The sequence below is a fragment of the Poromitra crassiceps genome (genome assembly GCF_964638095.1).
Source record: "Poromitra crassiceps genome assembly, chromosome: 16".
Taxonomy (NCBI): domain Eukaryota; kingdom Metazoa; phylum Chordata; class Actinopteri; order Beryciformes; family Melamphaidae; genus Poromitra; species Poromitra crassiceps.
Genome location: NC_139645.1, coordinates 30208367 through 30232016, shown reverse-complemented (window position 1 = coordinate 30232016; position 23650 = coordinate 30208367). Strand labels below are relative to the sequence as shown.

Sequence of the window (23650 nt, the reverse complement as noted above, 5' to 3'; positions counted from 1 at the left end):
CCCTGTAGCTTCCTGCTGCTATGGAGTGCTGTCCTCATCATGTATCCCACCACGCTGGCCGTCATCGCCCTCACCTTCTCCAACTACGTCCTGCAGCCGGCCTTCCAGAACTGCGTGCCTCCATACATGGCCACCAGACTGCTCTCCACCGTCTGTATCTGTGAGTCCCACACAGTCTCACTCATTTTAACCCAGTTTTAACACCTTTCACTGTAGTCTGGTAGTCTTCTCTGATTTTGTCTCCAATTTGTCACTTAGGTTGAGAATCGCAGACATCTTCGTTAAAATTGGCTAAGTGGTGTGGTCACGGTGGCGGTGTCTGTGGCGGTGTCAGTCCCGATTATGATGTCATCAGTGATGTCACTCGAGCAACTGTGATGTAGTATAAGCCGATGGCGCACAGTTGCATGATGGCGCCTAAGTGGGTGGGCGGTGTCTGTCTCTCTGTCTGTCTGTCAGTCACAATTTTGGGAGGCTGCGGAGCGGGCGATTTCCATAACTGCAGCCATGGCGCATCATCTCTCCAGAGTCTCCACGCTACGCGCCTTATTTTTGTACTTTGTCTTGTTACAAATGTGCTCTCTTTATGTTTATGAATATGATGTATGACTTTAGTGGTTTTGTATTCTGCGTCGTTTTCAGGACACTTTTCTGCAAGCATGAATTAATGAAGTCAAGTCAAGCCAGCACAAACAAACCACTAACCATCTCCTGGGGTGGTGCTTTGTTTTAGAGGGGTCAGAGTTCATTTGGCACGTTCACATTATGGACAAAGAAATGGCTGAGTCAGGACTGAGTCCACTGGAACGACTGCACTGTAGCTGCTCCCCATACTGTAGGCCATATTGTTTTTCGGATGATGGCGAAGGCTGGAGGTACCCTCTCTGCCTGTGATTGGCCTAGCGTCAAACGTTCATCCAATCACATTTGCTTGGCTATCCTGCGTCTCTTTCTACAGTCTGTGGTCAGACAGACAGCAGTTTCGCTTGCTAGCATGCATGAAAGACGCCACTGTGTGTTTATGTTTTTGATATAGTCTGGTCTCTGGTTTATAATGCTGCCGCTACTCTTGGTAGTGCACGTATGTAGCCTACAGATAAATAAAAAAGAAAAGATAAAAGATTAATGAGAATTGATCAAGGGTTATATAAAAACAGTGTCAATGCCCATTTACTCATTCTAACACAAGAGTGACATGTATTTGAATTGAAATATATATCAGTATGTGGTGTTTGCCCAGCCCTTCATTGGGAAATGCAGCTTTATGGAGTGGGATCACGTGGACATGGTCTTCAGAAACTTTGATGAGATTGACAGTAAGTAAACATTGTTTCAGATACATGGTGTAGTTGTGGAAAAGTGTGTGTGAGTTTGGAAGAGGAGTGCACCACTAGGTGGAGACATGCATCCATAGCAGTGTTGATTTCGTAGACGAAAACTATGAGGAACAAGGCCAGGTCGAAACCTGGCATACGGCCGGTGCAGATCGTCATACCCATACACATTTTAACAATCAACATAACACTAAGCCGTCATCTGATTTTCCACCTTTTTTCCCTGTTTGTGTTTAGGGATGCAGGATAAAGATTTTTTTTTTTTTTTTTTTTATAAATGCTGCAGCTGCACACTTACTGTTTAAACTTTAATTATAATTGTTGTTTTTCTTTGTTCTTTGATTTGAATTTATGGCTTTTTGGCACCTATATGTAACCTTTTAAGGTTGAGATAATTGTATTATCATTATATGGTCCAAATATTTCAGTAAAGCACTTGAAACACTTGAAATATTCTTGCTTGGGTGGTATCATTCTACTTGAAATGATGGTAAAATGTATAATTTTTAGTAAAATAACATGTCACGTGTGCAATGCAATATTTGTAATGGAATCATTATGGGACACGGCTATAGGGCTGTCCCAAACGATTATTTTCTTATCGATTCGACTAAGGATTATTTTTTCGATTAGTCGATTAATCTAACGATTATTATTATAATTATTTTTTTATTATATAACAATAAATTTACCCAAAACAAATAAATAACCAAAAACTTCTCAATTTCTGTATTTTATTTAACCATCTCATTCTCTTTAACAGTCAAACATAAAATCTCTCAAATAAAATTAAAGCAAGAGCTTGTCCTCAAATAAAATGAATATAGTGCAATTCAAAATGAAATAGTAGAATAAATTAAATTCAAGTCACTTTCAGGAGGAATACCAAAACCCTTGTGCAATGTCAAATGAGTTTAGCAGCAGTCCAACATAAAATCATCGTCTTACAGTACAATGGTGTGCAATTTTCAGTAACAGTGCTCTTAATTTTGGAGAAAGACCATGTAAGATGGTCACACATCATCCAGACACAAGGCTGTTTAGAAGAGTGTGCTGACGTCAAATGACGCTGCGCTGATGGGTAAGCGCTGTGTTAGCGGCTAACTGTTACTTGTCGTTACTTTAAATGGCAGTAAAACGCCACTGAATGACCAAATTGATTTAACTTTTAACCATTTCGATTTCCACTTTCCATACGGACCCCAGTATTGGTTAGTTGTTTATAACGTGACTATATTTATAACGTTTATAACGTAGGCTACTCCGGTTTCCAGTTTATAACTCGGGTCTACAGCCAGAGTGCGACTTGTAGCTATTGCGCAACACACAGATTCAGCCCGCAAACCGGAGTACGTTATTAACGTTATAAATATAGTCACGACGTTAACAACTAACCAATGCTGGGGGTCCGTATTGAAAGTGGAAATCGCAATGGTTAAAAGTTAAATCAATTTTGTCATTCAGTGGCATTTTACTGCCATGTAAAGTAACGAAAAGTAACAGTTAGCCGCTAAAATTAGCCACACGTGACAGACAGGAACTCCGAAACCGGACATTCGTCAAATAAAACAAATTTCAAAGTAAAAGCCCATCTTGATGAAAGGGTGCCAGAAAGGGTGCCAGGAGTGGTGACTGCAGCGATTGGGACAGACATGCTCCTATAGGCCAGTGCAAGCACCGGCCTAAACATTGATTCAAAGAACATACTGGCATGGCTAGCAGTGGTCGGGTGCTGGGGATCAACATCCACAGTGCTGCGCTGTGGCTCTTTCCTCTTGGCAGCGGCAGCCTGTGAAGGGCGGTTCCATTTTGCAGCCTGCGCGCGACGGTGGGTCTTCCCGCGAGGCATCTATAAGTAAGGAACCAGACTTGATCAGATCAACAAAAAGTTTGGAAACCACTGATGTAGGCTATCTCTATGTAGGCCTATCTCTAGTTATCTCTTACTACAATATTTTTCTTTACACTCTTTACAAATGATATAGCCATGTACATTGCACTCTTCCCAACAACCTGTGATATCAGTCAATGTTTGAGACAGGTCCTTTGCCTGTCTCATTGAAAATAGAAACAGAATAGAAAAATATAAACTGCAGCACTGGCACAGCACGCTATGTAAAATGGCTCAGACTGAAAAGTTATTAGTGTGTCCAGTAACACATGATAACATAGTAAGGCTACATTCAGTCCAAACGCGTTTTTGGAGCTTCCAGCGTCTTTCATTCAACACTAGTTCTGCACAAGCACTCGCGTGTTTGCATGCTTTTCAGATCGGCACGCCATAGCCTACTTAGCTCAGCTGTTAGCTACTTAGCTTAGCCCTCTGCCTCTCGGGAAGAGTATCACATTTCTTTAGTTCTGCACAAGCACTCGCGTGTTTGCATGCTTTTCAGATCGGCACGCCATAGCCTACTTAGCTCAGCTGTTAGCTACTTAGCTTAGCCCTCTGCCTCTCGGGAAGAGTATCACATTTCTTTAGTTCTGCACAAGCACTCGCGTGTTTGCATGCTTTTCAGATCGGCACGCCATAGCCTACTTAGCTCAGCTGTTAGCTACTTAGCTTAGCCCTCTGCCTCTCGGGAAGAGTATCACATTTCTTTTTAGAGACAACCGTAGCGCAGCCCCCTCCCCCAGCCACTCTACTCGCCATCGGCAGAGAATAGAATATGGACCATTTCCAGCTGTTTGTAATGTGTAGAGGTAAAACCAGATACAACCAGAAAATATCCTGCTCTGGCTAGTCGGACATGGTCCAGACTTAATGTTTAGAAGTGGCTTATGCAATCAAGGCTTCATGCAGATTGAAAATGTTATGAAGCTAGCTTGATAGCTAGCCTAACAGCTAACAAAAGCAGTAACTAACACTCGCCAGAAATATGAATGCTTAAATGTTATGAAGCTAGCTTGATAGCTAGCCTAACAGCTAACAAAAGCAGTAACTAACACTCGCCACAAATATGAATGCTGGCCTTGCTACACAGCAAACAGAGGAATGGGAACAAAGGACTTACCGTGACTTGTGGCGTGCAAAAAAGTTGTGGTGGAGAATTGGCTGGAAAACCAGGATAGCCTCGATTCTATTTTACCTCTGTCAAGCTGAACGATCAGATCAGGGCAGACAGGAAGTCCGAAACCGGACATTCGTCAAATAAAACAAATTTCAAAGTAAAAGCCCATCTTGATGAAAGGGTGCCAGGAGTCGTGTATGAAGCCGTGTGTGAAGCGATTGGGACACACATGGTCCTATAGGCCAGTGCAAGCACCGGCCTAAAAAGTACTCACATTATAAGCTGCAGCAGTGATCCTTCTTTATCATCACCAGTAGTTTGAACACTGATAGAAATAAGCTGATATGACGTGAGTTTCTATTCGCCTTCCGCACAACACCTTTTACTTTTATACTTGAGTACTTTTCCGAGCCTGTACTTTTTTCCTTTTACTTGAGTAAGCTAATTAAGTTGAATCAGTACTTTTGCTTTGCCAGTCTTTTTTTTACACAAATAACTGTACTTCTACTTAATCAGAGCAACAATGTGATTTCATTTGGAATGACAAGAAAAAATTACACGTCTGTGCAATAGGCTAAGTAGGCCTAAATAACTCAGATATAGGGTTTGCAATTGTAACGTTCCATATAATGAAGTATCTCATGCTTGTTGATTTAATTATTCTTTTGCACCTGCTGCTCATGTTTGAGATACTTCTGGCTCACCTGGAAAGAAGGTGGGAGCAGCCTAGTACAGTCAGCCAATCAGAGGCAGAGAGGGGCGGGTCATGCCTTCGCCTAGCCTTCGCCATCATGGGAAAAAAAATATTGCATGCTGTAGCCTACATTATTAGCTAAAAACAGGATGTAAACGGTGTCTTTTCAAGTCAACTTGGCATCTCAGGGCTTGTGGAGACTTGGATGATGCCAGGTGAGCAGTATGGAAGCTTTTTTTTCCTTTCAGTTTTTAATTACGTTTTTGTTGGTGACCCTGGTCACACTCAGCAGACTTGTCTGATGCGGCCGGTCTCATTTCTCCAAACTGGGACTGTGCCGGCTGCATGTAGTACACTGACTGTCGGCAAGTACCTAACCTCATACACCCCCACATCAAAATATCACAACTATCGTCCCTGCTGCAGGTGATATCATGGTGCATCCCTGCTGCAGGTGACATCATAGTGCATCCCTGCTGCAGGTGACATCATGGTGCATCCCTGCTGCAGGTGACATCCTGGTGCATCCCTGCTGCAGGTGACATCATGGTACATCCCTTCTGCAGGTGACATCATAGTGCATCCCTGCTGCAGGTGACATCATGGTGCGTCCCTGCTGCAGGTGACATCATGGTTCATCCTTGCTGCAGGTGATATCATGGTTCATCCCTGCTGCAGGTGACATCATGGTGCATCCCTGCTGCAGGTGACATCATGGTTCGTCCCTGCTGCAGGTGACATCATGGTTCATCCCTGCGGCAGGTGACATCATGGTGCATCCCTGCTGCAGGTGACATCATGGTACATCCCTGCTGCAGGTGACATCATGGTGCATCCCTGCTGCAGGTGACATCATAGTGCATCCCTGCTGCAGGTGACATCATGGTGCGTCCCTGCTGCAGGTGACATCATGGTGCGTCCCTGCTGCAGGTGACATCATGGTGCATCCCTGCTGCAGGTGACATCATGGTGCGTCCCTGCTGCAGGTGACATCATGGTGCGTCCCTGCTGCAGGTGACATCATGGTGCGTCCCTGCTGCAGGTGACATCATGGTTCATCCCTGCGGCAGGTGACATCATGGTGCATCCCTGCTGCAGGTGACATCATGGTTCATCCCTGCTGCAGATGACATGGTTCATCCCTGCTGCAGGTGATATCATGGTGCGTCCCTGCTGCAGGTGACATCATAGTGCATCCCTGCTGCAGGTGACATCATGATGCATCCCTGCTGCAGGTGACATCATGGTGCGTCCCTGCTGCAGGTGACATCATGGTTCATCCCTGCTGCAGGTGATATCATGGTTCATCCCTGCTGCAGATGACATCATGGTTCATCCCTGCTGCAGATGACATGGCTCATCCCTGCTGCAGGTGATATCATGGTGCGTCCCTGCTGCAGGTGACATCATAGTGCATCCCTGCTGCAGGTGACATCATGATGCATCCCTGCTGCAGGTGACATCATGGTGCGTCCCTGCTGCAGGTGACATCATGGTTCATCCCTGCTGCAGGTGATATCATGGTTCATCCCTGCTGCAGATGACATCATGGTTCATCCCTGCTGCAGGTGATATCATGGTGCGTCCCTGCTGCAGGTGATATCAGGTTGCGTCCCTGCTGCAGGTGATATCATGGTGCATCCCTGCTGCAGGTGACATCAGGTTGCGTCCCTGCTGCAGGTGATATCATGGTGCATCCCTGCTGCAGGTGACATCAGGTTGCGTCCCTGCTGCAGATGACATCATGGTTCATCCCTGCTGCAGGTGACATCATGGTGCATCCCTGCTGCAGGTGACATCAGGTTGCGTCCCTGCTGCAGGTGATATCATGGTGCATCCCTGCTGCAGGTGACATCAGGTTGCGTCCCTGCTGCAGATGACATCATGGTTCATCCCTGCTGCAGGTGATATCATGGTGCGTCCCTGCTGCAGGTGATATCATGGTGCATCCCTGCTGCAGGTGACATCAGGTTGCGTCCCTGCTGCAGGTGACATCATGGTTCATCCCTGCTGCAGGTGACATCATGGTTCATCCCTGCTGCAGGTGATATCATGGTACATCCCTGCTGCAGGTGACATCATGGTTCATCCCTGCTGCAGGTGATATCATGGTTCATCCCTGCTGCAGGTGATATCATGGTACATCCCTGCTGCAGGTGATATCATGGTGCATCCCTGCTGCAGGTGATATCATGGTACATCCCTGCTGCAGGTGACATCATGGTACATCCCTGATGCAGGTGATATCATGGTACATCCCTGCTGCAGGTGATATCATGGTGCATCCCTGCTGCAGGTGATATCATGGTTCATCCCTGCTGCAGGAGATATCATGGTACATCCCTGCTGCAGGTGATATCATGGTTCATCCCTGCTGCAGGTGACATCATGGTACATCCCTGCTGCAGGTGATATCATGGTACATCCCTGCTGCAGGTGATATCATGGTTCATCCCTGCTGCAGGTGACATCATGGTACATCCCTGCTGCAGGTGACATCATGGTTCATCCCTGCTGCAGGTGATATCATGGTACATCCCTGCTGCAGGTGATATCATGGTGCATCCCTGCTGCAGGTGACATCATGGTACATCCCTGCTGCAGGTGACATCATGGTTCATCCCTGCTGCAGGTGATATCATGGTACATCCCTGCTGCAGGTGATATCATGGTTCATCCCTGCTGCAGGTGACATCATGGTACATCCCTGCTGCAGGTGACATCATGGTTCATCCCTGCTGCAGGTGACATCATGGTTCATCCCTGCTGCAGGTGACATCATGGTACATCCCTGCTGCAGGTGATATCATGGTTCATCCCTGCTGCAGGTGACATCATGGTACATCCCTGCTGCAGGTGATATCATGGTTCATCCCTGCTGCAGGTGATATCATGGTACATCCCTGCTGCAGGTGATATCATGGTTCATCCCTGCTGCAGGTGACATCATGGTACATCCCTGCTGCAGGTGACATCATGGTTCATCCCTGCTGCAGGTGATATCATGGTACATCCCTGCTGCAGGTGATATCATGGTTCATCCCTGCTGCAGGTGACATCATGGTTCATCCCTGCTGCAGGTGATATCATGGTACATCCCTGCTGCAGGTGATATCATGGTTCATCCCTGCTGCAGGTGATATCATGGTTCATCCCTGCTGCAGGTGACATCATGGTACATCCCTGCTGCAGGTGACATCATGGTGCATCCCTGCTGCAGGTGATATCATGGTGCATCCCTGCTGCAGGTGACATCATGGTTCATCCCTGCTGCAGGTGACATCATGGTACATCCCTGCTGCAGGTGATATCATGGTTCATCCCTGCTGCAGGTGACATCATGGTACATCCCTGCTGCAGGTGATATCATGGTGCATCCCTGCTGCAGGTGACATCATGGTTCATCCCTGCTGCAGGTGATATCATGGTACATCCCTGCTGCAGGTGATATCATGGTTCATCCCTGCTGCAGGTGACATCATGGTACATCCCTGCTGCAGGTGATATCATGGTACATCCCTGCTGCAGGTGATATCATGGTTCATCCCTGCTGCAGGTGACATCATGGTACATCCCTGCTGCAGGTGTCATCATGGTACATCCCTGCTGCAGGTGTCATCATGGTACATCCCTGCTGCAGGTGATATCATGGTACATCCCTGCTGCAGGTGATATCATGGTGCATCCCTGCTGCAGGTGACATCATGGTACATCCCTGCTGCAGGTGACATCATGGTACATCCCTGATGCAGGTGATATCATGGTACATCCCTGCTGCAGGTGATATCATGGTGCATCCCTGCTGCAGGTGACATCATGGTACATCCCTGATGCAGGTGACATCATGGTACATCCCTGCTGCAGGTGACATCATGGTGCATCCCTGCTGCAGGTGATATCATGGCGCATCCCTGCTGCAGGTGACATCATGGTGCATCCCTGATGCAGGTGACATCATGGTACAGCCCTGATGCAGGTGACATCATGGTACATCCCTGATGCAGGTGACATCATGGTTCATCCCTGATGCAGGTGACATCATGGTGCATCCCTGCTGCAGGTGACATCATGGTACATCCCTGCTGCAGGTGATATCATGGTTCATCCCTGCTGCAGGTGACATCATGGTACATCCCTGCTGCAGGTGATATCATGGTACATCCCTGCTGCAGGTGATATCATGGTGCATCCCTGATGCAGGTGACATCATGGTTCATCCCTGATGCAGGTGACATCATGGTACATCCCTGATGCAGGTGACATCATGGTGCATCCCTGATGCAGGTGACATCATGGTGCATCCCTGCTGCAGGTGACATCATGGTTCATCCCTGATGCAGGTGACATCATGGTACATCCCTGATGCAGGTGACATCATGGTACATCCCTGATGCAGGTGACATCATGGTGCATCCCTGATGCAGGTGACATCATGGTACATCCCTGCTGCAGGTGATATCATGGTGCATCCCTGCTGCAGGTGACATCATGGTTCATCCCTGATGCAGGTGACATCATGGTACATCCCTGATGCAGGTGACATCATGGTACATCCCTGCTGCAGGTGACATCATGGTTCATCCCTGCTGCAGGTGATATCATGGCGCATCCCTGCTGCAGGTGACATCATGGTACATCTCTGCTGCAGGTGACATCATGGTACATCTCTGCTGCAGGTGACATCATGGTACATCCCTACTGCAGGTGACATCATGGTACATCTCTGCTGCAGGTGACATCATGGTACATCCCTGCTGCAGGTGACATCATGGTGCATCCCTGCTGCAGGTGATATCATGGTACATCCCTGCTGCAGGTGACATCATGGTGCATCCCTGCTGCAGGTGACATCATGGTACATCCCTACTGCAGGTGACATCATGGTACATCCCTTCTGCAGGTGATATCATGGTGCATCCCTGCTGCAGGTGACATCATGGTACATCCCTACTGCAGGTGACATCATGGTACATCCCTTCTGCAGGTGACATCATGGTGCATCCCTGCTGCAGGTGACATCATGGTACATCCCTACTGCAGGTGACATCATGGTACATCCCTGCTGCAGGTGATATCATGGTGCATCCCTACTGCAGGTGACATCATGGTACATCCCTACTGCAGGTGACATCATGGTACATCTCTGCTGCAGGTGACATCATGGTACATCCCTGCTGCAGGTGACATCATGGTGCATCCCTGCTGCAGGTGATATCATGGTTCATCCCTGCTGCAGGTGACATCATGGTGCATCCCTGCTGCAGGTGATATCATGGTACGTCCCTGCTGCAGGTGACATCATGGTGCGTCCCTGCTGCAGGTGACATCATGGTACATCCCTGCTGCAGGTGATATCATGGTGCATCCCTGCTGCAGGTGACATCATGGTGCGTCCCTGCTGCAGGTGACATCATGGTGCGTCCCTGCTGCAGGTGACATCATGGTGCGTCCCTGCTGCAGGTGACATCATGGTACATCCCTGCTGCAGGTGACATCATGGTTCATCCCTGCTGCAGGTGACATCATGGTGCGTCCCTGCTGCAGGTGACATCATGGTGCGTCCCTGCTGCAGGTGATATCATGGTGCGTCCCTGCTGCAGGTGACATCATGGTTCATCCCTGCTGCAGGTGACATCATGGTGCATCCCTGCTGCAGGTGACATCATGGTACATCCCTGCTGCAGGTGATATCATGGTTCATCCCTGCTGCAGGTGATATCATGGTACATCCCTGCTGCAGGTGACATCATGGTACATCCCTGCTGCAGGTGATATCATGGTGCATCCCTGCTGCAGGTGACATCATGGTTCATCCCTGCTGCAGGTGATATCATGGTGCGTCCCTGCTGCAGGTGATATGGTGTGACCGTACAGACCTGTATGAGATGAGTTGTGTTTTGATGATGTGTCGGACTAACAGCTGACAGTTGACTCCAACGAGGAGACATGTGTTTACGATGAGAGAACTTATGAAGCCTGGTCTCAGTTGAACTCTTCAGTATAAAAGAAGATGATAATAATTCAAGGAAAGTTACAACCCTAATGGATGATTTCTGTAAACAAGCCCAGTAACCATTAACTGATCAGTTATAGGGCTAACCTTGACCAGGATCAAAGACTTCTAATCTAAATGACACAAAGACACTACTGATACAGATGGATCAGTAGATAATCAGTCTGGATGTCAATAGACAATAGTTAGTGTATCTCTCAGATAGGCTACGTCACTATTTACAGCTTTTCATGAAACAGTCAAACTCCTGGGGAACTTCCCCCTGTGATGAGGCTTTATAGCTGCGTCATTACCATGGATACAGTGTAGCCAGGAAATATAAAATAACAGCATATGAATATGCAAATAACACAAATACCTTCATAAAATGCGTGACAATATTTTTCTATTGGACACAGTAACCATTTAAAGCTCAAATGATTAATGTAACATGCAAGAGAGGCATAATGTTACGTGTGCGTGTGTGTGTGCGTGCGTGTGTGTGTGTGTGTGTGCGTGCGTGTGCGTGCGCGTGTGTCTGTGTCTGTGTGTAGTTGTCAGTGTCAGCCTACATAATGGTGCCAGCCTTTGTAGCCACCGCTAATGAGTGGGCGTGTCCTGGCCATTGTGCATTGTTTTGACAGCGGTTACCATGACGACACCCCGTCACTGAACACCATGGAAGCAGGAAGTGGGCAGGACACCTTGCAAATCAGTGAGGGAGGATCCCATTGGCAATTTGGCATCTTCATTGACTGTTTTTAAATGTTTTTTTTTAGATTTTAGATTTTTTTATTGACATAATATTATTGCCCAGCTTGAGGTCAGACTTCTGGAGCTCGTAATATCTGTCATTGTGCCAAACGTCTCTGTGATGTACCAACTCAGGAGTTTGTGCCAACATGGCAGAAAAGTGAATAATAAGCCAGCAGAAAAACAAGTGTTTGGTGTTTGGACCCTGAGACAACAGTGATCAGTTGCTGCACGGTCAATATGGAGGAACTGAACCACACAGTCAGATTCTGCTGCTGTAGCTTTGAAGAAACCATAACAAGTCATCATCACAATCTGATAGTAATTAGGCCTGACATTTTAAAATGACTGCATGGGATTAGCATGACTTGGGCATGTCTGTAAAGGGGAGACGCGTGGGTCCCCATAGAAGCCATTCTCATTCAGATATCTTGAGGTGAGAGGTCAAGTCACCCCTTTGAAAATGGCCATGCCGGTTTTTCCCCCTCGAGTACTTTAGCCTGAATTTGGAGCGTAATTTACTGTATTACTGTACTGTATTTACTGCCCCCTTCCCAACAAGCTAGCTGCTAGCATGATATAGTTGCTGCAATGGATGCCTTAGGTCTTCTAGTCTCATATGATACACATCTTCACTAGCCCCGGTCAAATCGCTAGTGGATACAGCACCCCAAAAAATATTAATAAATAAAAAATACAAATAATCTCTTTGACGGGGTTCCGCGGACCCCACTTTGGGAACCCCTGGCCTAAGCAAAGGGAATTGGCATTGGAAGTCGATTTACTATAAAGTGATTTTTGTAAAAAAAAACAAAAAAAAACAGACATGTTCCTGGTGGGAGTGTTTGGCTGCTGGAACAGCCAATCAGGTGACAGGATTAACTGGTTGTTCTGGACCTCTGCCAGGCCGACTAAACTGTTTTTAGTTTAGCGCTCTGAATGTAAGTCAGTCTAGATATGTGCTCAGCTCACTCACACAAACACACACGCTATCTCCCTCCCCTATGAATGTATTCAATGAGAGTCCAGAACACATCCAGTTACATTACCAACAGTGTGTGTGTGTGTGTGTGTGTGTGTGTGTGTGTGTGTGTGTGTGTGTGTGTGTGTGTGTGTGTGTGTGTGTGTGTGTGTGTGTGCGTGCGTGCGTGCGTGCGTGCGTGCGTGCGTGCGTGCGTGCGTGCGTGCGTGCGTGTGTGTGTGAGCCGGTCGGGACCAGTTAACGCCTGGCTGTTCTAAGAACTTCTAAGAATAGGAGCCTGGTCAGTCATGTGTCCGTGTCAGGACATTTCAGTAGCACTGCTCTCATCACATCACCACACATTAACATATTCATATGAATATATTCATTCATATATTCATATTAATAACTGCCAAAAGACCCAAATGCCAATCTGCAAAAAGTACATGTATGTTTTCCCCGGGAATGATGGACAATCATCATTTCAATCATGAGAGACAAGCAAAGTATTAAGTACAGTAGTGGGGCAGTTAATGGTGTGTGTCTGTGTGTGTGTGTGTGTGTGTGTGTGTGTGTGTGTGTGTGTGTGTGTGTGTGTGTGTGTGTGTGTGTGTGTGGGGGGGGGGGGGGGGGGGGGTGATAACGGCAGCATGAATGGACTAAAGTGGAGTGAGAAACATATTAAGAAGCAGCAAGATGATTGGCTAACAATGGAGGTGTGTCGCTGTGCTATGTGACCAGCTGATGTGAGCAGCTGATATCTCGATCGACGAGCCGGGAAATGACAGCAAGAGTTATGAGAGGGCATCTGTGAGAGATGGCAGGATGGTGTGAGACGTCAAGCTACTGTAAGCATGCAGAAGTTAAGTTAAGTTAAGTTATCCTTTATTTATCCCCGTGGGGAAATTCATCCTCTGCATTTGACCCATCCTCTACTAGGAACCTTCCTAGAACTAGGAGCAGTGGGCAGCCGCAGTGCAGCGCCCGGGGACCAACTCCAGTTCTTTTGCAAGTGTCTTGGTCAAGAGCACTGACAGGAGTATTAACCCTAACATACATACATGGTGGTGGGAGGAAACTGGAGCACCCGGAGAAAACCCACACAAACATGGGGAGAACATGCAAACTCCACACAGAAAGGACCTGGGACGGACCGGGGTTCGAACTCGGAACCTTCTTGCTGTGAGGCAACAGTACTAACCACTGAGCCTCCGTCCTTTTTTTTTTTTTTTTTTTTTTTTTTTTTTACTTCCTGATCGGAAGATAGACTTCCTGACTGGACCGCCATTACTGACAATTATGACTTTTTGAAATTCTTTGAAACCCATACATGATCATGCAAACTTTACATTCAAAGGTAAAAGAAATGTAGCCAAAAATGGTAATAAGGAAAAAAATAATTGTCCTAAACGACAGACATGAACTGTTTTTAATGTGTGATCTAACCCTGTCAATGCCTGTTTATATTTTTTGTCTCATTAATTACCTTCTCGCCTCTTGTGTTGTTATTTTTTGTGTTTGGTGAGCTAAAGACAATTTTCTACCTTGGTGGACAATACAGTTATATACAATTCAATTCTAAATTCTCCTACAGTGCAGTTTTCAACTAAACACATGATGTCTTTTCAAGTCAACTTGGCATCTCGGGGCTTCTGGAGACTTGGATTACGCCAGACGAGCAGTATGGAGCCTTTGTTATACCTCCGCCGGCGATAGCCAGGCTTGACGTATTATAGATTTGGCTTGTCCGTCCGTCCGTCCGTCTGATGTTCGTTAACACGATATCTGAGGAACCCCTTGACGGAATTTCATCAAATTTGCCTCAAACGTCGACTTGGACTCAAGGATGAACCGATTCGATTTTGGTGGTCAAAGGTCAAAGTTCAGTGTCACTGTGACCTCATGAATGCCATTTCCAAGTTTGTTAACATGATATCTCAGGAATGGTTTGACGGAATTTCTTCCAATTTGGCTCCAATGTCAAATTGGACGCAAGGATTTTGGTGGTCAAATGTCAAAGTTCAAGGTCAATCTGTTGGTTCCAGCCTTAAAACTCATAAGCATTTTCCAAAATGTCCATGGAGAAAATGAATGGGGAACTCTCTTTCGGGGCAAGAAACGTCATGGAAAGTCATGTGACTGTTGAGCTCTATAAGCCACAACCAGCAAAATCCTACTGCTTAAGACCTCCTCAGAGGCCTACATTTACAACCTAATGTCTCTTCAGCACTATTTGGCATTGCATCAACTGACCAACTGACCAACAGATTATTAATAAGCATGAGCACATGATGACCTTCATGACTCTGCTTGGCCGTAGGATCTTGTTGCACTGGACATCCTCCAAACCAGCAAACTCCTCACTATGGACGAGTGATCTGATGCTCCACTTCAAACTTGATCCAAATGAAATACACACCCAGAGGGTCCAAAGAGCAGTTCTACTTCACCTGGAACTCAGTAATGTATCTCAGCAAACTCAAATCCCCGTGCGTATAACCCAAAACGATGTATGCATTTATTTTGCTAGAATATATTAGCCTTTCTTTTTTTATTGTCTTTTTCTCTATTGGGATACACAATCAGGGGTGGGATGGGTGGAAGGAGAAGAAGAAGACGAAGACTTTCGATGTTGGCATTCCAACTTCTGTCTGTCATCCAATTCTTCCCATAAGATGACATGAACAGAGCTTCTTCTGAGCTGCATCCCCCACATGTGATGTCCGTAGACATGACTGTAATCAACATGGCAGCATTCATACTGAATGAATGGTAAAATAAGTGTTTTAAGCTTTCAGGTGGACTTTCAGGTTTCTGCTTGTGCATGATGATCTAAGCAAAAGGAAATATTTTTTCTCCATTGATAATTAAATGTATCAATATAAAGCTATAAACTATAAAAAAAAACGACTTCAGTGAGTGAGTGAAATCAGTCTGTGAATTTGTGCGTGCTGTTGTTGGGTTGGGTAGTGGTGGGAGGGGGGTCACGAACCCCAACCTAAAGTTTTTTCGGGGGCTCAAAAAGGCTCAAACCACTGCCTATAGGGGTACGCGTAGCGCAGTTTGGGAACCACTGGGCTTGACCATTAAGAAATCAAATCAAATAAATAACTTAACATAAACACTCACCTTATGTTCTGTTTCCCCTCATGCTTTTGATAGATGTCACTAATTAGTTTCTAGTTTTTGTTTTGATCTTACTATACCTGGATGATTGAAATGAGCGTCACACTAGGCATGTCTTTTTGTGGACAAAATTAAACAAGGTGGTGGTGGTTGTTGTTGTTGTTGTTGTTGTTGTTGTTGTTGTTGTAGTACTCCTGTAGTAGTTCATATTAACAGTGATTAAAAGATTAAATGTTGTCAGGAGTGTCCACAGTCAGACTGGACATGCTATATATTAAATGCTCTTGAAAATCACATGACTGTTTCATTGAATGCTGCACAGAACTCATTTAGAGGTTGATTGAGGGATCATGGTAGGTCACCAGACCAGCTACTGCTCTGATTGGCTGGCAAAGGCCCGCCCTACTCTTAGCGCTGATTGGTCAATTTCAGACCACATTTCCAGTGTCTACAGTACATAGACACTGGAGCAAAATCTGACTGGCTTGTACAAGGTAGTTGGTGACTGTGGGTAAATAGCATAGTAACATTTTAATATTTTTGGCATAGTACATTTTTTTGTATTACTTCGCACCGCCAAGTCCCAAAATCATATACTCATTGCCACATCGTATTGGCTCTGTGATAGCATTTTGAAGTTTGAAGTGTAAATGTATCATCAGACCAGAGCACGTATGTCTTTAATCCCACACAGCCCTGCACACTTTGAAGCTGCAGCTTCTCCTGAATTCACATCATAAACATGTGTGTTCTATTCTCAGCTCTGTGTCAAACACACGGTGGAGAAAATGTACGAGCACATTCCTGTCATCACAGAGGAATGCCAGACCTGATTTCCTGCTGTAGGAGCAACTCACACTCCAGTCTCTGCATAAAATGACTCTGTGCCCTTTAACAGCCACAGCTGTAGTTTGAGGGCGGGTCTAGGGGGTTTGAAATTGAATGAGTGACAGGTTGTAGCAACCAGTGGTGGGGGTAACTCATTACAAAAGTAACATATTACATGTAATATATTACTTTTAGCAGTAACTCAGTAATATAACTTATTACTTATAGGATTTCAGTAATATTATACCAGTTACTTTGTCAAGTCACTCAAGTTACAAATTGAGTTAATGTTTTTTAATCAAAGCACCTATTTAAATAAAGATACAATCATTTCCTAAACAAACTGTGTGTTTTCATGCAAATAACCACTACATATGTAGATGTATGCAAATAACCACTCTTGATGACAACAAAGGAAAAGGATACAATTTTGAATTTTGGATTGTTTACACTGACTTCAAGGCGGTTGAAATAATTTTTCCGGATGGTTCCGTGGTGGCAATGTCATTCTGCTGCTGCTGTTGTTTTGGTGAAAGTAATGCAAAAGTAGTGTAATAAGCAACGAGTTACTCTACACAGAAAGTAATATTGTAAAGTAACTTATTACCTTCAAATGAAAGTAACACTGGTAGCAACCAATGGGAGAGTGGCTTTCAGTTCGACGATAGAATGCAAACGGCAAACTTCTAGCAGTGAATGGTGCAAACTATTGTCTTACACTTGCATGATATAACGTTTCAATGCAGACCTATGTTATGTAGTTATATATGTTATGTTATGTAGTTAGGTGGAGAGCAGCGAATCAACGTTATATTTATTCTTTGAAGAGCGATGCTGCAGAAGCAAGGCTTCCTGAGGCAACCAGGCGGGCGGTCTCAGGGTGGGCGGGCCTCCCTGATCGCCAGCCGGAGCCAATGGCAGAGCTGATCCCCGCAGCCTGCTTCCTGTGACTCAGACTAGCCTAAACCAAACCAGGAAATGCCACGCCGTTTTCATCCAGGAAACAACCCCCCTGAGCCCCTCCTCCTGTCAGCACCGCACCGGTGGCCTCGAGAAATGACAAAATGACAGGGAGAAATTCACTCATGATGTTGTGTGTGTGCGTGTGCGTGTGTGTGTGTGTGTGTGTGTGTGTGGGGGGGGGGGGCAGTTATTGCCGGCTCAGTGACTTCAGGGAGCTGATCCTGGACCAGAGGAAGGCGTTGGTGATCCATCCCAGCTGGTGGGGATCAGAATGCTAAAGGCTAAAAGCTGTTATTGGTTTAGTATTCGGGTGCTGAGGCTGCCTTCAATAGGCTGCTCTGACAGCAGCAGCCAGATTTACCTGCTGCTCTGTCCCAGCCAGAGCCACGTCCACTTCCTTCCTGTCCGGGTCAACACCGGGAGGGGGGGGGGGGGGGGGGGGGGGTCACAGAGAGGCGGGGGTGGGGGCTTGGCGGAAACGGACGCAACCCCCCCGAGGTGCCCGGTGCCACCCAACCTACTGCCAACAATCCACTAGTGTGTGTGCGTGTGCACGTGCATGTGTGTGTGTGTGCGTGTGCGTGCAGCGGAAGCAGTTTGTTCACAGTTGTGTAGTAGTAGGAGGGGAGCCCTGACCCAGTAATGGATGACATGGTGGATAACGCCCCCACCTGCACGCCCGCAAAGACACACACACACACACACACACACACACACACACACACACACACACACACACACACACACACACACACACGCATGCTTCAAACTCAAGACCCTGCCCACTTAGGAGCTGTGTTCTTCAGCTTTTCACAGAGCTTGCCGACAGACTTTCAATGCAAGTGGAAAGTCTCGAGAGGTCACTATTCAGGAAGTCGGATGTACTTTTGTTTACAGGCGGAGGTTTTATGGTAGCAAGTGCTCAGGGCTGCTTTTATACTGCTCGGGAACAAATGTAACGCTTGTATTTATATTTGGAGGCCTAGGTCACGTCCACAGCCTGGTTGTAAGTGGCCTGCAGAGGGCAGGATTGCCCAAACCAAAGGCCAAGGAAGGCACTGGTTAAATTCTGCTCTATTTCTGCAATAAGGAGGTGGTTTTTGCTGTATCATAGACTCAGACTGGATACAAATAAATATATTAAAATGTATGTGTGTGTGTGTGTGTGTGTCTGTGTGTGTGTGTGTGTGTGTGTGTGTGTGTGTGTGTGTGTGTGTGTGTGTGTGTGTGTGTGTGTGTGTGTGTGTGTGTGCAGTGTTCCTGACCTGGGTAAACTGCTCCAGTGTGCGTTGGGCGACGAGGATCCAGGACGTCTTCACCATCGGGAAGCTGCTTGCTCTGGGACTCATCATCATGGTTGGACTGGTCCAGATCTGTAGAGGTAAACACACACACACACACACACACACACACACACACACACACACACACACACACACACAGGTTCTGGTGAGAGAGAACGTCTGCTTTGGTGTGCCTGGGTAGTGCCATAGACGGATTATGACTTCACGGGCCCCTGGGCCTGCCCCCCTCACGGGCCCCCCCTCACAGCGCCAAAAAAAAAAAAAAAAAAATTGCCCTAATTTTTTTTAAATCCAGAATGCAACTCGGGCAAGTTATCAGATATCTGCACTGATTGCAAAGGGTGGACACGCTTTTTCATGTGGTGACTTTGTGAAACAGTGTCTGAATGTGGCTGCGGATATACTGTGTTCACTCCTGAGATTGCATCCCTGCAAATTGTCATGGCAAATTGTTTACAAAAGATGGACAATAAAGCTGATTTTCAAAGTACCTTGAGGATTTTTCAAGTTGTGAATTAAGTCAAATTTCTCTCTTGATTACAAAGGTGGAAAATACAACTGTTTTTAACTGGGTGTTTACTGATTAAATGTTTAAGCTCCCCACAAATGCAGATGTTTTTTTTTAAATATATATAACCAATTGCAAATTATTACAATTACCAAACAGATAAAAAGTAGATTATTATATTGAAATGTTATTTTAGATTTAGAATGTTAATTTTCTATAAAACACAATACATTTTAATGTAATTCCACAACGTTTATTTTTGGCCCTCGGCCCTCCACCCAGATTGAGTTTTGGCCCTTCATGGGAAAGAATTTGGGCACCCCTGAGCTAGAGTCTCTTCGCAGGGCCCATAAGCTAGAGTCTCAGCTGCGTAGTGAGCTCAGGGGCCCATAAGCTAGAGTCTCAGCTGCAAAGTGAGCTCAGGGGGCCCATAAGCTAGAGTCTCTAGGCGGCCTGCGAAGAGACTCTAGCTCATGGGCCCCCTGAGCTCTCGGGCCCCTGGGCCTGGGCCCGGTACGCCCATTCAGTAATACAGCCCTGGGTAGTGCAGCAGTAGATTCCCTGCCTACCAACACGTGGGTCACAGGTTCGAGGCCCTGTGATACCTCCGGCTCGGTCGGGCATCCATACGGGTTGGCCGGGGAGCCTGTTCGGGTGGAGGGGAACCGAGGGGAATAGTGTGATCCTCCCACATGCTATGTCCTACCGGTGAAACTCCTCGCTGCCAGGTGAAAAGAAGCAGCTGGCGACTGCACATGTATCAGAGGAAGCATGTGCTAGTCTACAACCCAGATCAGCAGAGGGGGCGGAGCAACGACCGGACAGCAGGGGGAATTGAGTACTGCAGGGATTTTTGTAGGCTTTATCCAGAAATCGCTGCCATTTGGTTCTTCAGTGGAAAAGTCTATGGGCTTTTAGAATGGGGATTTCACTTCAATGCATATAAATAAGGTCTGTGGTTAACAAATGTTTATGGGAATGTGAATTTAGTTTCAGCATGATACTCTTCACAACCCCCCCCCCCCCCCAGGTCACTATGAGGCCCTGGTACCCAGCGTGGCCTTTGAGTTCATCAGAGAGCCGTCTGTGGGACAGATCGCCCTGGCCTTCCTCCAGGCCTCCTTCGCCTTCAGCGGCTGGAACTTCCTCAACTACGTCACCGAAGAGGTGGTGGAGCCACGCAAGTATGGAGAACACACACACACACACACACACACACACACACACACACGCGCGCGCGCGCGCATGCACACACACGCACACACACACACACACACACACACACACACACACACACACACACACACACACAAAACATGTACCAAATGTGTATTATTTGTATTAGGAACCTGCCTCGTGCCATCTACATCTCCATCCCTCTGGTGACCCTGGTCTACACCCTGACCAACATCGCCTACTTCTCCTCCATGAGCCCTGAGGAGCTCCTGGCCTCCAACGCCGTGGCAGTGGTGAGGACATCTTCACATATTCAATATATGTCTCAATATATGTATTCAATATTTGTGGAAGACGTCAGTCACTCCTTAGTCAATTAATCAATGTACCAATCCATCACTAAACTCATGTCAGTTCACTAGCAAGGACCACGCCACAACAAGAGTATCGTTAAGGTTCTTTACTGAAGAGAATGAGTTGTGTATGGTGTAGTGTGGGTGCGTGATGAGCCGTCTGTTCCAGGAGGTCACGTGTTCCGGGGGGAACGTCCTGATGACCGGGGCAGAGGGAGACTCAGGGTGGGGGTTCCGTCTCAGACGTGGTCTGCCCGAGCGGGTCTGGCGTGAGGCGTGTTTCAGCCCGAGCAGATTTCAGGCCCCCAAAATAAGTCGGATTAAGTTGTGCTGAGTTGCACGTGAGCTTGACTGATCCTTGAGATCGTTAAGATCATTGAGATCGTTAAGATCATTGAGATCGTTAAGATCATGGAGATCGTTAAGATCATTCAGGATGCAGAAGCGACATGCGAGAGATTATGAAGGGTCGAGGGGCTCGATGGTTTGGTTCGATGTGCTCAGTCTGACGTCTATGGAGGAGTGGCTTGAATAGTGTTCTGGAGATAAGCCTGGAGCTGAGGCTCGGTGTAGGTACTTCTGGAACCAGAATAGTGTGGCAATTCTTCCTGTTTCCATGAAGAGAGTGGATGTTGAGGTGATGCCTGTGGCATGCCTGAAACTGTTGTATTTAGTCGCTGGCTTGTATAACTAAGATAGGAGTTGAGGTGGAAGTAGGTCGGGAGACCGATTCTCTGATAATCTATTGCTCCGTTGGAGTGGCAAATGCAGGTAGTTATGACCGATAGACTGGGATGAGGAGAAGACCATAGGCAGGTGAGGTCAGTAATTCGGGGGACCTCCGCAGCCTGAATCCGGCGTAAGCGTGGATTTATAAGTACGGTAGCTTAACCATTGAAGATATGTTGACCGAATGTAGAGAACTGATACAGAGGCTGAGTGGAGAGAGAATGGCGAGTAAGAGGCCTTTTAAGATGGCTTCTAGGAGCTAGTAGAATGACGTGGCTGTTCCTGAGATGAAGAGTCTGTATTCCTGTTAGGAGGAGTGAGGGTGGATGAGTTGGGACTTCCCAGACCCTACGTGCCCCCAAAAAATGGCCTATCTGAGGCTGATGTGGCGAACTGCCTCTGCGGCAGCTGATGGGTCTGTAGCAGCTGATGAATTGAACTGCGTTCTGTGCAGTGACTGAAGGAGTAAACTACGTCTGCAGCGACTGATGAATTGAACTGGGTTCTGTGCAGTGACTGAAGGAGTGAACTGCATCTGCAGCGACTGATGAATTGAACTGCGTTCTGTGCAGTGACTGAAGGAGTGAACTGCATCTGCAGCAACTGATGAATTGAACTGCGTTCTGTGCAGTGACTGAAGGAGTGAACTGCGTCTGCAGCAACTGATGAATTGAACTGCGTTCTGTGCAGTGACTGAAGGAGTGAACTGCGTCTGCAGCAACTGATGAATTGAACTGCGTTCTGTGCAGTGACTGAAGGAGTGAACTGCGTCTGCAGCAGCTGATGAATTGAACTGCGTTCTGTGCAGTGACTGAAGAAGTAAACTGCGTCTGCAGCGACTGATGAATTGAACTGCGTTCTGTGCAGTGACTGAAGGAGTGAACTGCATCTGCAGCAACTGATGAATTGAACTGCGTTCTGTGCAGTGACTGAAGGAGTGAACTGCGTCTGCAGCGGCTGATGAATTGAACTGCGTTCTGTGCAGTGACTGATGAATGGAACTGCACTCTGCGGTGGCAGATGGAGCTAACTGCATCTCGACAGCTGACGGCGTAACTGCTCTGCTCTGTGCCGTAACTGATGGGGCAGACTATCTGCAATAGCTGATGGAGTGAACACTACTCTGTGCGGTAGATGAGGCTAGTCTGTGCATTAGATGAGGCTGACTGCGTCTGCAGTAGCTGATGGAGTGAACTCTACTCTGTGCATTAGATGAGGCTGACTGCGTCTGCAGTAGCTGATGGAGTGAACTCTACTCTGTGCATTAGATGAGGCTGACTGCGTCTGCAGTAGCTAATGGAGTGAACTCTACTCTACTCTGTGCAGTGGATGAGGCAGACTGCGTCTGCAGTAGCTGATGGAGTGAACACTACTCTGCGTGGTAGATGAGGCTGACTGCATCTGCAGTGGCTGATGGTTTGAACTCTACTCTGTGCAGTAGATGAGGCTGACTGCATCTGCAGTGGCTGATGGTTTGAACTCTACTCTGTGCAGTAGATGAGGCTGACTGCATCTGCAGTAGCTGATGAATTGAACTCTACTCTGTGCAGTAGATGAGGCTGACTGCGTCTGCAGTAGCTGATGGAGTGAACTCTACTCTACTCTGTGCAGTGGATGAGGCTGACTGCGTCTGCAGTAGCTGATGGATTGAACTCTACTCTGTGCAGTAGATGAGGCTGACTGCGTCTGCAGTAGCTGATGGATTGAACTCTACTCTGTGCAGTAGATGAGGCTGACTGCGTCTGCAGTAGCTGATGGATTGAACTCTACTCTGTGCAGTAGATGAGGCTGACTGCGTCTGCAGTAGCTGATGGATTGAACTCTACTCTGTGCAGTAGATGAGGCTGACTGCGTCTGCAGTAGCTGATGGATTGAACTCTACTCTGTGCAGTAGATGAGGCTGACTGCGTCTGCAGTAGCT

The 23650-nt window shown here is 46.9% G+C and overlaps 1 protein-coding gene across 1 annotated transcript in view; it reads left to right on the top strand.

Annotated features, from left to right (window-relative positions):
- LOC310791578 (asc-type amino acid transporter 1-like) overlaps positions 1-23650 on the top strand; it is a gene marked incomplete at both ends in the record, with an annotated part of 207807 nt that overhangs the window by 5695 nt on the left and 178462 nt on the right. Inside the window, one exon of the mRNA XM_083653245.1 lies at positions 9-160. Coding sequence (XP_083509371.1) covers positions 9-160 — 152 coding nt within the window. The remainder of the gene's footprint in view (positions 1-8; positions 161-23650) is intronic.